General features: G+C 41.1%; 1 protein-coding gene across 1 annotated transcript; it reads left to right on the plus strand.

Annotated features, from left to right (window-relative positions):
* Positions 1-874: 874 nt before the first annotated feature.
* LOC103392101 (glutamate decarboxylase 1) lies at positions 875-12,652 on the plus strand. Its single transcript, XM_008328636.3, has 17 exons — positions 875-883; positions 1,215-1,359; positions 3,299-3,361; positions 4,321-4,476; positions 5,459-5,701; positions 5,861-5,951; positions 8,182-8,294; positions 8,375-8,490; positions 8,582-8,661; positions 8,744-8,798; positions 9,140-9,256; positions 9,356-9,420; positions 9,628-9,706; positions 9,802-9,951; positions 10,061-10,168; positions 10,527-10,616; positions 10,779-12,652. Exons 1-17 carry the CDS (start codon positions 875-877, stop codon positions 10,950-10,952), a joined length of 1,854 nt encoding a protein of 617 aa, XP_008326858.2. The 3' UTR covers positions 10,953-12,652.
* Positions 12,653-12,991: the final 339 nt, after the last annotated feature.

The following is a 12,991-nucleotide window of genomic DNA, read 5'->3' on the forward strand; positions in this document are numbered from 1 at the left end:
AAAAAAAAAAAAAAAGTCACACCACTTAAGCAGCGCCACCCGCCCAGGACCTGCAGAACCTTCTGTCTGCGGAGGAGGTGGTTCGACTTGTCCACAAAAATGCAGCAACTTCCGCTGAAGGTCCAGCACCTGCATCCTCCCGTGACTCACCCGTGACAAAAACACAGCAGAGAAGGGTCTGCTTCAAATGTCAGCGAATCATATCTGCCTCCTCCACAACAGCAGCAACAAGGTCACCTTGATATGGATCTGAACTGAAGCTCGACTCTGTTCTTCTGCTCCCTGTGCTGTGGAGTGTACCCGGAGCGCAGCAGCTTCCGTCTCTGTCTCCTCCCCGGGACTTATTTGATGCTTTATCCACTTTTTTCTCCTCCACTCGGCTGCACCTGTTCACCTGGACACACGAAACATCGGTAAGTGAGCTTTTTGTTGTTCATTTGGAAACTCCAACCACCAGGAGACTTAGAGGAACTCTTTTTTTTATTGGGATTGGAGAGGCTCTAACAGGTGTTTTCAGAGGGTTTGTTTTTCTTGGAAAATAAAATATTAGGGGGAAAAAATTCTAATGATGTAGCAATAAATTGTGATGTTTGCTCTGTTTAACCTGGTGGAGGTGTTTGCTAAGAAAGACGCGTGTTTTTCCCGATTTTCTGCGTTTGACTTTCACCTGCATCACTGTCAATATTCACCTTGAACGGATTGTTTTCGATGCAGATCGCTGACGTTGAATTTATCTTTGTATTTGTATTTGCTGAATTTCCTCACCTTACTCCCCAGAATGTGATGAAGATGTTTTATAGCCACATCATTCATTCCCTTTGTCTGTTCATTTTTGAGGGTGACAAATATATAAATCTCCATCATCCAGGCCATGATGGTTACGGTGCGTCCTGTCAGACGCTGTTAAATGATTGCTGAGATGTGACTAGAACTTTTACTGTTTATTACTGACATTCATTTTCCTAATTATTCTACACTTCACTACAGTATTTCCTCAGTATGAACTTGTCAGACAGATCGCGCCCTTGTCGCCTGCAGGTCTGTGTCTGTGTTTGGAGATGTGTTTGCATCTCTCTCATGCCTCCTGCACAGTCTTTGTGGGTTTGACTCCTGTATTTTGCACATCATAAGGTTAGAAAACAGAGAGGTCCAGGGTGAACACAGAGGGGGAAAAGTCACCTGGTTCTTGTTGTTTTGTTTTTGTTTTTTTGGAGGTGAGGACTTTGGCACTGGGTCTCAGGGAGCGATGGCGGCGTCTGCCCCCCCCCCCTGCCGCTGGGGGCGGCGGCGGCGGCGGCGGCGGCGGCGGCGGAGAAGCTGATCCCACCAACTCGACAAATTTACGACCACCAGGCTCAAGTAGGTCCATCACAGATAAAATGCTGTTTCACGTGTGCTATTTACTTTGATGGCCACGGCATTCATCATTTTCATCGTGGGTGAGGAGGAGGGGAGGAGGGGAGGTTGGGGGGAGGAGGAGGAGGGTGTGGGGGAGTGGGAGTGGGAGTCGAGTGGAGGGGAGTAAAAAAAATCGCTGCCATTTGAGCATGGCTTCCTTCGCCACAAATCACTGCTGCGTTTCATCCGTCTCCTGCACGGACCTGCGGGCGGCTGCGTGACAGACTGATGCTGCTGTCACGCACTGATATCTGGAGGAGAAGCAGGAGCATCCAGAGAAAAAAAATATATTTATTAGATTGTTTATATCATTATGTCATAACCTCTGCTAATTACGTCTTTCTTATTAATTAAATTAATTATTACTATGCACCGATGCATCGGCCGATATTGACATTTGGAGTAAAAAAAAATCCATTATCAAAAAAAAAAAAAAAAATCCCTGCTCAGTGTTGTTGTTTGATGGTTTGTAGCACAATGAAACAACACTGTGTGTGACTGGTGTGACTGAAGGAGGCACTAAAGTCATGGTTTGTTACCAACGAGACGGGACAACGTTGGCAGCACAGAAACATTTGACTTTCCTTTATCTAATACAGTGTTTGAAATTATATTTGATGATGTAATTATTTGACATTTAATTAATAACAGCAGAACAATATTTTTAGGATCCAAAATAAAACGGTATAGATATTTTTTTTGTCAAAAATAAATATCAAAACCAGTATCAGTAAGTGTCCAATATATCAGCACATTTATTTGCATTTCTACATTTATTAAATATAAATAATACTCTTGGTGATTGTGTCAGTATTGTGATGCATAATTCTTGGGTTTTTAAAAATTATTTTCCACTCCCTTTGCTTTACTATAGCGGGGGGGGGGGGGGGGGGGGCTGCTCCTCCACAGCAGGTTAGTTCACCTTATTAAACTGTCACTAATGGCTCCACTCCACACAGATGCATGGAATGAGGAAAAAGATCAAGAAAATAATAACAAATGTACATATGGTTAATATAGAAATAAAAATAAAAAGATTGAAAACATATTTTTGGGCTGTATTTAAATATAATTTAAAGGCCTACAGGCTGAAATGTTGTGTGAGAAAACGCTGTTTGTCAGCACCCGTTTAAAATGATTTTATTTCTTTTTTTCCCCTCCATTTTCACTCGTTTCCATTGTGCCTATCCGATTCTCCTGCCTGAAAAAAAATCGTTGTGAGGACTGAGTTAAAATGTGTCCAATGAGCTGAGCAGGGCAATGATTTATCTAATGAACCAGAGCAAGGGTTAAATTGGGGTGTGGGAATTGGACTGCCCCCCCCCCCCCACACACACACACACACACCGTATTCTCCTCCCCCTATTGCCTCGCCCTCCTTCCACCACCTTTTTTTTCTCCTCTTAATTTTGCTGCTTTTGTGGATTTTGGGGCTGTTCCCTCGACTCCCCCCCTCCGTGGCTGGAAGCCCTTGATAAGGCAGTAATTCTCTCTGTCTGTCACTGGGCAGAAGCCTCGTGTCTGTAGTGATGCAGGAATATTTTCGGCAGAATCCTTTAAGGCTGGCGTGGACCCTAAACGCCTAATTAATTTTGGGTCCTTGTCTGAATCATGAAAGGTGGAGAGTAGAAATATGAGCTAAATATATACATATATACATACATATATATACATATATATATGTATATGTATATGCACACCAGCGGAGGGGCCTGAGTGGGGGATACAACTAAAGGTTGTAAAAATCCCCCTCAGACGAACAGGCCAGGTATTTTTGTGATTTTCATCTTCACTACATGAATTTCAGATATTTTTGAAGACACAGATAGAAATGTTCTGACTCAGCGAGGCCTTCTAACTCTGTTTTTTTTCTCTCCATTTTTTGTAATCATAATTTCAGGCTATGACGCCTGGTGTGGAGTGGCTCATGGATGTACGAGAAAACTGGGAATGAAAATATGTGGTAAGTCCATAATAATAATAGTAATAATAATACGTTTTACTCTTATTATAAATGCTTGGTTTTGACTTTTAATTTAATACTTGAATACACGGTCTATCTTTGTACCTCACTAAACAAAACACCTACAAGTTGGAATTTACAACGAGGAATAAACAGTTGTAACGGACATTATTTTTGCCTGTGTCTTGAGACCGTTCAAGTCTCTAACACCATTAACCAAGGACGGACTGACACTCTCAGTAATGATGAAAGCCATGCGTCATTGCGCAGTTCAATTTTTCCGGTATTTTTTTCTGACCGTCACAATCTGCTGCCTTCATTACGGGGTCATTTAATTAGCCCGCACTTTATTATTCACCGCCAAACAGTGAAATAAAGAGAAAGTTCATAAATTAAAGCTGGCTCCTCGCTGCCGCCCTTTTCACGATCATTTTAACGATCATTTGCTGCACATTTTGCCGCCTGTTCCCTGCAGCCTTTCATTGATAAACACATAAGCATCCCATAAATCCACACACATCTATTATCACGATGGCCTCCTCTCCACTGCGCCTCGCCTCCGGGCTGGACACTGGCTGTTATCGGACCACTTGTGAGGTTTCCTGCCCACTGGACTGGACACTGTCGGTGGGGCTTTAATGAGAATTTACAGCAGCTACATGACAGCGATTTGTATCTGCTTGGCTGGAGAGAGAGAGAGAGAGAGAGAGAGAGAGACCTCCGCCCACATAGACCGCACCTATCCAAACCCCTGAACTCCACCCTAACCTTCCTAAATTTCCTAAACAGAAAGTGCACAGACTCCCAGGACACACAGGAGTGATGGCACTGGGGATCTAGTCTAGGCCTTAGAAGAAAATAAAAATAAAAATAATAATAATAATAATCCGCAGCTGTCAACATGTTTGGGAAGTGTAAACATTCTCAGGATCAATCTCTATCTCCCTGCCCTCGTTTAGGATTTTTGCAAAAAAACAACAGCCTGGAGGAGAGGAGCAGGATCGTGAGCTCTCTGAAGGAGCGCACCGCCAAGAGCCTGCTGTCCTGCGATAACATCGGCAGGGACGCGCGGTTCAGGCACACCGAGACGGACTTTTCCAATATGTATGCCAGAGGTAAGACTGCAGGCGGTTTATGGAAAATAAAACAAAAACGATTTGTTTTTAAATCTGTAAAAGACGAAGAAGTTGTGATAAATTGTGATTTTCAGAATATATTCTTCAATTACAGGTATATGTAGAAACAATGATGGAATATTGTTTACGTAAAAAACAATTAATATTAACAGTGCGTAAACAAAGAGAAACAAAAACAAATCCTCTTTAGAGGTAAAATAAATATGATGATACTGTATGTTAAGTAAGGTAACTACTTTATATTTTTATTGTAGTTTCACATTTTAATGACAAACACCATCGTTAGCTATGGGCTTAGAAGGAACAATGTAAATAATAATGTTTATCCTGACATTACAGGGTTTCTATGACTACACTGTGAAATCCATCAAGTAAACATTACATGATAAAAGCATAGACACCGTTTACACATATTCAATAAAAACGTTTTACTATGATCTAAATATCCCTATTAATTATTCTTTTTATGAAATAATGCGTGAAGTCAAAGTCAAGCTAGCAAAAATATTTGTGGCCAGAGTTTGTGTCTCACACTTGAATGATCAACATGGAGTGGCCCACTGTTTTGTAATGAAATAGCTGCATTATTAGTTATTAGTTTATTAGTTTTGATTGACTTTCATGATTTAGTTGCACAGCAGAGACGGGCATTTCCTGTTTCTTCCTGGGGGTTCACAGAGGACAACTAATAAGGTGTCCATTGTTTATTTATGGTCCATTGTCCCGACTGAAGGATTCACTGCGTCCCAGGGCTTGACCATTTCAGTCGTGTCTCCTGCTGTGCCCTGAACAAACAAGCTCTCAAAGAAACGGCACAAAAGCGTGTTGTAAAAGCAGAGGTCACCGCTGAGTTCAACAGTCATGTGTCAGAAATTCCCACAGTGGCAGGAATCTTAGGTCAAACACCAACAAGGAATACGGTTCTGGTTGATTGTATTGTATTGTTGTTGTTTTTTTAAAGATCTACTGCCTGCTAAGAATGGAGAGGAGCCGACCATGCAGTTCCTCCTGGAGATGGTGGAAATTCTCACCAACTACATCAGGAAGACCTTTGACAGATCCACCAAGGTCCTGGACTTCCACCACCCCCACCAGCTGCTGGAGGGCATCGAAGGCTTCAACCTGGAGCTGTCTGACCAACCGGAGTCCCTGGAGCAGATCCTGGTGGACTGCAGGGACACGCTGAAATATGGAGTGAGGACAGGTAGGAGACGGCCTGAAGGGGCACCACTGCCTGCTGCAATCAATAACTCCCATTAAGTAACATGCCAGTGTAATGATTACAGATAGAGCTTCGGTCTCACACACTCTGAGTTGAGAAATGGTTTTTCTGGGGATTATGTTGCTCTGTTGTCCACGGCAGGCCACCCCAGGTTCTTTAACCAGCTCTCTACTGGACTGGACATCGTTGGACTGGCCGGGGAGTGGCTGACCTCTACTGCCAACACTAACATGTGAGTCCTCAGCAGCTACAGATACTGTTGAACTGCTCACATGATTTATAATCATTTTTCTACAAACCAAATGATTTCTAACAGACGCTCTGACCTTTTGATTTACCTGGGAGGTTAAATGTCTTTTACTTTTCTAAAATTATTAACCATTATCCCAGTTTTGTATATTTTAAATGCCGGACTGACTGCAGTGAGTTTCAGCAGTTAAAATTCACATTTATACTAGTATGTGTTTAGGTTTAAATCTATAATAATAGAGAATCTTCTAATTTAAATCCACTGTCCACTCGTACAGGGTATAAGAAATCTTCCCTCCAGACTACACTTATCTCTGCTCATTGTTTTATCTGTGCAGCGGAGAGTCTTTCTCTAACAGGCAGCGATGTCTGGGGCTGCAGACTGGTAATAGATAGTCCATCCAGATAGTCAACCTCAAAGAGGAAAAATTTTAAAAAGCACAAAAGAAGACGTAGGTACAGCTCCTCTCCCTGCAGAATTGTCGATGCCGGACTGTGCTCGGGCGGCGCTCACATAATTCAGCTCTGAGGGCAAACTAAATTGCATATTGATTCACATCCACAGTTAACATGGTGTCTTTGTTTCACATAATGCTGTGACATAACAAAGCCTGCAGGGGAAAAACAGCAGCAACTGCCCCCCCCCCCGACCATCTGTACATACGACCACTGCTGATCACATCAGTGTTGTTGAGTGTGTCACGTGTAACTATACATGTTTTCCTGCTAATGAACACTGACCAACTGATCTGGGACTCTTTGAAGATCAAAAAGGTCTAAATGTGTCTTATTTTTTAAAAAAGAACTTTAAATTAAGGTTGTTTTATCTTTACTAATGTGTTTTTTTTACAATTTAATTTAATTTATTAGCTATTATGACAAACCATCAGGCTACTGTGGGTCATTTTTTGTCTTTAATTTGCTCTGGATATTATTTTTCCTAAATATAAGCAATTTCAGTGCCAGTGTTTTAGTTTAGCTAGCCAAGTTTTAGCTTGCGTAGCTTTCTGTGATATTTCTAGAATGGGTGGAATTATTTGACTATCACTTGGTTACACATTAGAAATATTTAGTAAAGTTAAACTATTTTTTTAATTTACAGCAATATCTAACTTTTCTTTCTTTTTTTTTTTTTACATTTTTTGAGTACTGATTAAATTTACAGCTTTACAGCTTTGTGCCAAATATCCCATCAATCTGTTTTCTTATTTGTTTGCCTGTCACTACATCAGTGTGGATGGAGGGTTGATTACGTACTTGTAATTCACCTTTATTAATGACTCCATCATCCTTAATTACCACTGGCAGATATCGACTGGCACTAATAGACTGACAGTCAGGTCCAGCGTTTACATCTTCTGACTAAGTGAGTGTCATCTGCAGTGATTTTTATGAGCCAAGTGGCGTGGACTCGTTCATGTTGTTCACTCGTCGTTATTATCACTGTATGTTGGCGATGCTGCAGGGAATATTGTAAGAAATGTATGTAATTGTATTAATGTTTAACCAATGAATTCTTTCCATGGAGAGAGTGAGTGATTGGATTGGATCGTTAAAACACAGATCGGCTCATAAACAGTAATAATCCCAATTTCACATTTTTATGATGCAGACAGTGCTTAATAAGGATAAAAGGTTAAAAGAGTCCATTAGTGAAGAGTTAAGGTGAATAAAAATGTGTTCTGCCACACAAAAATACTTAATTAGTGCCACCCACGAGTGAACGTTTCAGATAACGTATGGTAAAAATTGTGATTTTGAAATAGTAAGATTTTCTAGGTATTTTGTAAAGTTAGAAACAAATGTTTGTTCCACATCTTGGATTTAAAACAGTCACTGCACAGATACTCGTGCGCCTGCAGCTCCATCGATGAGCCCAACACTGGGTGGGATGTTCTGTGTCATTTCCCTGCAGCCACAGGCCATTTCTACAGCAGCAGAACGCTGCTGTCATTGGAGTGAGTCTGCTTCATTCACACACAGATAGCAGGGAGAGCTGAGTAACCACACTGTGAAATTAGAATATAAAAAAGACCCTGGTGGTAAAAACAAATCTCCTTTTTTATGTGGATCTCATGCGTATGTCTCAGCTGCTGCTGGAACTGAATCAAATTACAGCATTTTTTTTTCTCTCACCGCTCAATTAAAATCACGCTGAAACACAAATACAGAGTCAGCAGGACGCTTGAGTTTATTTGTTTCTGTATTTGTAGGTTTACCTACGAGATCGCCCCTGTCTTTGTGCTAATGGAGCAGCTGACGCTGAAGAAGATGAGAGAAATCATTGGCTGGCCTGAGAGTGAAGGGGATGGAATATTCTCTCCAGGTGAGAGTCAAAGCACTCCTGAAATCAAACAGACACAGCAAACCAGTATGTGCACAGTGATAATATTACTGTTTCTGCAGGAGGAGCGATCTCCAACATGTACAGCGTGATGATCGCCAGATACAAGTTCTTCCCTGAAGTCAAGACCAAAGGCATGGCAGCTGCACCCAGACTGATCCTCTTCACCTCAGAGCACGTCAGTCTCCATCACGGCCCGCTCAGTTACAGACACACTGTATGTTGGATTTGAACCTTAGACTCCAGCTGATGTTGATCTTTTCTCACAGAGCCACTACTCCATCAAGAAAGCCAGTGCAGCTTTGGGTTTTGGAACAGAGAACCTGATTCTTCTGAACACAGACGAGAGGTTTGGCTTCATATTAAACTCTACAGCATAAAAAGAAAACACATTATAAGACCAACCCTGTCTGTCTGTTTTTTTTTTGCAGAGGCCGAGTCATTCCTGCAGACTTGGAAGCCAAAGTAATAGAGGCCAAGCAAAAGGTGAACTTCACAGACGTTGTTTACAACAACTCATTTGTTTTCCTCCATCAGCGATGTCATGTGACCACAAAGTCTTTGCATAAAGCCTGTACTATTAAAGAAAGAAGACCAACTCTGCAGCAGACCCTTCTATAAGGTCAACTTATATATTAGTCTGCCTGGGTCTACAGTTTATCTCCAGACACTGTAAAGTGATGAACAACGCACTGAGACCAGAGGAGAAAATAATTTGAAGTAGCAGAAAGAGTGCACCTGCAAAAAGACTAGAAAACAGCTGAATCCCCCACTGACCCACAGCTCGTGGTTGATCTTTCTGCCTTTTCTCTGCTTCTGGTTTCCAGGGTTATGTTCCCATGTTTGTGAACGCCACCGCTGGAACCACGGTCTACGGAGCCTTCGACCCCATCCATGAAATCGCAGACATCTGCGTTAAGTACAACATGTGGCTCCACGTGGACGTAAGAGACGCTTCTTTGTGGACATTCAGTACAGAAGAACAACAAACACCTGGTGGGAATGTCTTTAAAGTGTGACTAACACCAATGTGTCCTGTAAAGGGAGCGTGGGGAGGAGGTTTACTGATGTCCAGGAGACACAGGCACAAGCTGAGTGGAATCGAGAGGTAAAAAAAGATCAACTAAACACAAAAAACACATAAAAGCTGTGTATTTTTGTGTATTTTTTAAAATATTATTTAATGTGTATTATTATTGTTATCATATTTATTAATTTCAGAAAGCCCATGTTTCCTATTGTAGGCACTGACAGTTGGAAATACCACTCCCACACAGACACTTGGCTGTGTTGACTGTTTTGCTCCTTTGTGCAGGGCCAACTCAGTCACCTGGAACCCCCATAAGATGATGGGGGTGCCTCTGCAGTGCTCTGCCATTTTGGTCAGAGAGAGGGTGAGAGAGACTTTGTTTTCTGCTGCACTCCATCCTTTAACAAATGAAGAGTAGTGGCAAACAAACAAACAAATGTCTGTCACGTCTCATCACAGGGTTTACTACAGAACTGCAACTCCATGTGTGCTGGCTACCTGTTCCAGCCAGACAAACAGTACGACGTCACATACGACACGGGCGACAAGGCCATTCAGTGTGGACGCCACGTGGATATCTTCAAGTTCTGGCTCATGTGGAAGGCTAAGGTGCACATTTACGTAGACACTCGCTTCTTCAACAACTCGGTCGCACAAGTTGAAGTTAAAAATAAAAAAACAAAATGCCTTCATTCTCCTTCTTTCTTCTGTCCAAAAGGGAACCACAGGGTTTGAACAGCATATTGACAAGTGCCTGGACCTGTCTGCGTACCTCTTCAATAAAATCAAAAACAGAGAAGGCTATAAGATGGTATTCAACGGAGAGGTGAGATTATAATATTACATTTGTAAAAAATCTGAAAGATCGCCAAGCAATAGCTAGAAGCTAAAACAGTAAATACTAAAAATAGCCAAATTTTTGCATAATTAGATTAGATTAGATTAGATTAAACTCCCCTATGGATATCAAAAAATAAAATGGCTCAGCTACAGGTGTTTCCAATAAAATCCAAACCTTAGTTCAACTGCGTAGCTAGAGGATGGGAAAGGCGAAGAGTTTTTAGGCCCAGAGTCCGTGAAGCCTCTGCTGACCTGCTGACTGAAATGTGAAAGTAAAGAAAACCCACTGTAATCATTCATGTTTCTGTTTTAAATCATGTGTTCATTATTTATTTATTAATCAGCCTCAGCACACAAACGTCTGCTTCTGGTACATTCCACCAAGTCTGCGAAGTCTGCCCGAAGGTGAAGAGCGAAGGGAGCGGCTGCACAAGGTGACGACAATCCCCAGATATGTTCAGATATTTGCAGCAAACATTTGGTGTTTTTATTCGTTTACTTTTATCATAATACATTTTGGCTCCACTAGGACAACACACTACAAAGACCAGAAAGTTGCAGTTGATTCAGAAGCTAACCATCGTTTTCCAAAACAGGTGGCTCCAAAGATCAAGGCCATGATGATGGAGTCTGGGACCACCATGGTGGGCTACCAACCCCAGGGAAACAAGGTCAACTTCTTCCGCATGGTCATCTCCAACCCCGCTGCCACCAGGTCAGACATCGACTTTCTGATTGAGGAGATCGAGCGACTGGGCCAAGACCTATAAGAGCCTCAGCTGTAATGTAACGCTTTTTCACTCAACCTCCGAAAAAAACATCTGGAGAGTCCTGGTACCGATTCCATGTCCCTCTCATCATGTACAGATGTTGGATTTTTTTGCTTACAATGCACAAGAAAATAGTATGCACTGAGTGTCAATTCATTGTCTCTTCTGTCTTCAGCGGCAACAACGTGTATTTAAAACCATTTGCACAGCAGTGTAAAAAAAACAAAAAGTCCATCCAAGTTTCAGATTACGACATGAGCACACTGTCGTCCTCAAAACAATTTTCAGAACTGCTGTTCAACAGTTCTGTCAGTAGAAGAAAAACTCCTCAGATTGCACCTTTACATATATATATATATATATATATACAGTATATATAGTCAGATTAAATGTGTCAATGCAGGTTTTGTTGCTGTAAGTGAAATAACAGCAGGGATTCCTATTAGGTATCACCAACAGAACAATAAATAATAATTATAATTATCATAATAATATTTTTTCACTCGTTACTGAGCACAACGTGGAAAAACATACAGTAAAACGGATAGTATAAATGTAAAATACAGTGTATGGTGTTCTGACTGTTGTCTGTGTAACTCTCCAACCAGAGGCACCGCCATCTTGTACCCTGACTGTTTCTCCCCTTGTTATGACATGAGTGGGGACATAGTGTAGCACAGTCATTGTGACAGGTTCTGTACTGGAGTGCTGTCTTTTTAGAGATTTTTGTGTAGATTGTGTATAGTATTGTTACATCGCCGTCGTGCCAAACATGTCATAAATTTTACAATGAAAAAAACAAAAACAAAAAACAAAAAACAAAGCTATATGTAAATCAACCATAATAGAGTAAAAATAGATCATAAGTGAATAACTTTATTTATCTGGAGAGACTATAATTGTGAATAGGTAATCTGCTATTCTGCTTCATTTTTAATGTATCCCTCAAACTTACAAATTCTCCTTTGTTATACATCACACTGTTTTTCGGGTAACACTGAAGTCTTTTAGTGTCTTTGTGAACCAAAGAAGGGTGGAGTTACATTTATACACATGTACGCGGCCCTGGTTTGTCCTCATGGATGAATTCAGATGTTTATATTATAAGAATGTTTAACTTGACATCCTTCAGCTGTAGTGCAATCTATGTTGTGTAACTGTGCAATGTCGTTGTGATTCACTGACTGAATGTCCACTGTCCAAAGGCTTCGACCGTCAAGGCTTTGGTGAGGATACAAAGCACAACGCTTAACCGTGACCGTGGGGCGGCTCACATTCTGGGCCCGTGTGATTGTCTGTATCACAGTCAATTCAGTGAGGTCATATTATAAGATGCAACATTTTCATTTGTTTTCGACTGTAGAGAGCAATTTAATGTCAGGAGAATCGCTGTAATCACTTGAGTTAAAGAGTTTTTGCCTGAACAATTTAACGCAGTGTTCGCTGCCGTTCTTAGATTTATTAAACAGTCGTACATTCCTGAATTAGTGGGATTGACTGTCCCCTGTTGGTGTAGGCACTTTAACTTTATGCCATTACGTGCAAAGTATGCAGAGTATTACTGTTTTTCCACGACGCTAATTTAAGAAAAAGAAAAGACGTGGAGTGTATATCATCTCTGGGCACAATTTTACAGTTTGTGTAAAGGACCTTTGAACTTATAACGAGCAAATAAATATATGTGGTGAACAACACTGAAACGCTGTCGGGTGAAATTACTTTTTTCCTTTGTCATTCATTTATAATTAAACGTATATTTAGCCGCTAACTACCTGAAAAGTAGTAGAGGCGTCTGAGTTAGCATGTTTAGCAATCATTGGTTAGCAGCTAACTACCAGCTTATTGTAGTGGGAGTTATTCATTGGTTGCAAACACGTTAGTAACTTAGTTCAGGGTCTCAAACTAGCCTCAGAAAAAATTATAGTTTTGGATTACGATCTAATGGTGGTTAATCTCTAAAACCTGAATCGCTGGAGTGATGAATGTGGCGCTAAAGTGGATTAATTGACAGCAACGTTGCTGTCAATCGTATTTTCCAG

The sequence above is a fragment of the Cynoglossus semilaevis genome, chromosome 16 (genome assembly GCF_000523025.1).
Source record: "Cynoglossus semilaevis isolate Cse_v1.0 chromosome 16, Cse_v1.0, whole genome shotgun sequence".
Lineage (NCBI taxonomy): Eukaryota > Metazoa > Chordata > Actinopteri > Pleuronectiformes > Cynoglossidae > Cynoglossus > Cynoglossus semilaevis.

Bases quoted from the DNA above. Each gene is read 5' to 3' on its own strand.
- LOC103392101 (XM_008328636.3), top strand. The intron at 3,362-4,320 runs GTAAGTCCATAA...GCCCTCGTTTAG, and splicing joins ACTGGGAATGAAAATATGTG to GATTTTTGCAAAAAAACAAC. The intron at 9,707-9,801 runs GTGAGAGAGACT...GTCTCATCACAG, and splicing joins CCATTTTGGTCAGAGAGAGG to GGTTTACTACAGAACTGCAA.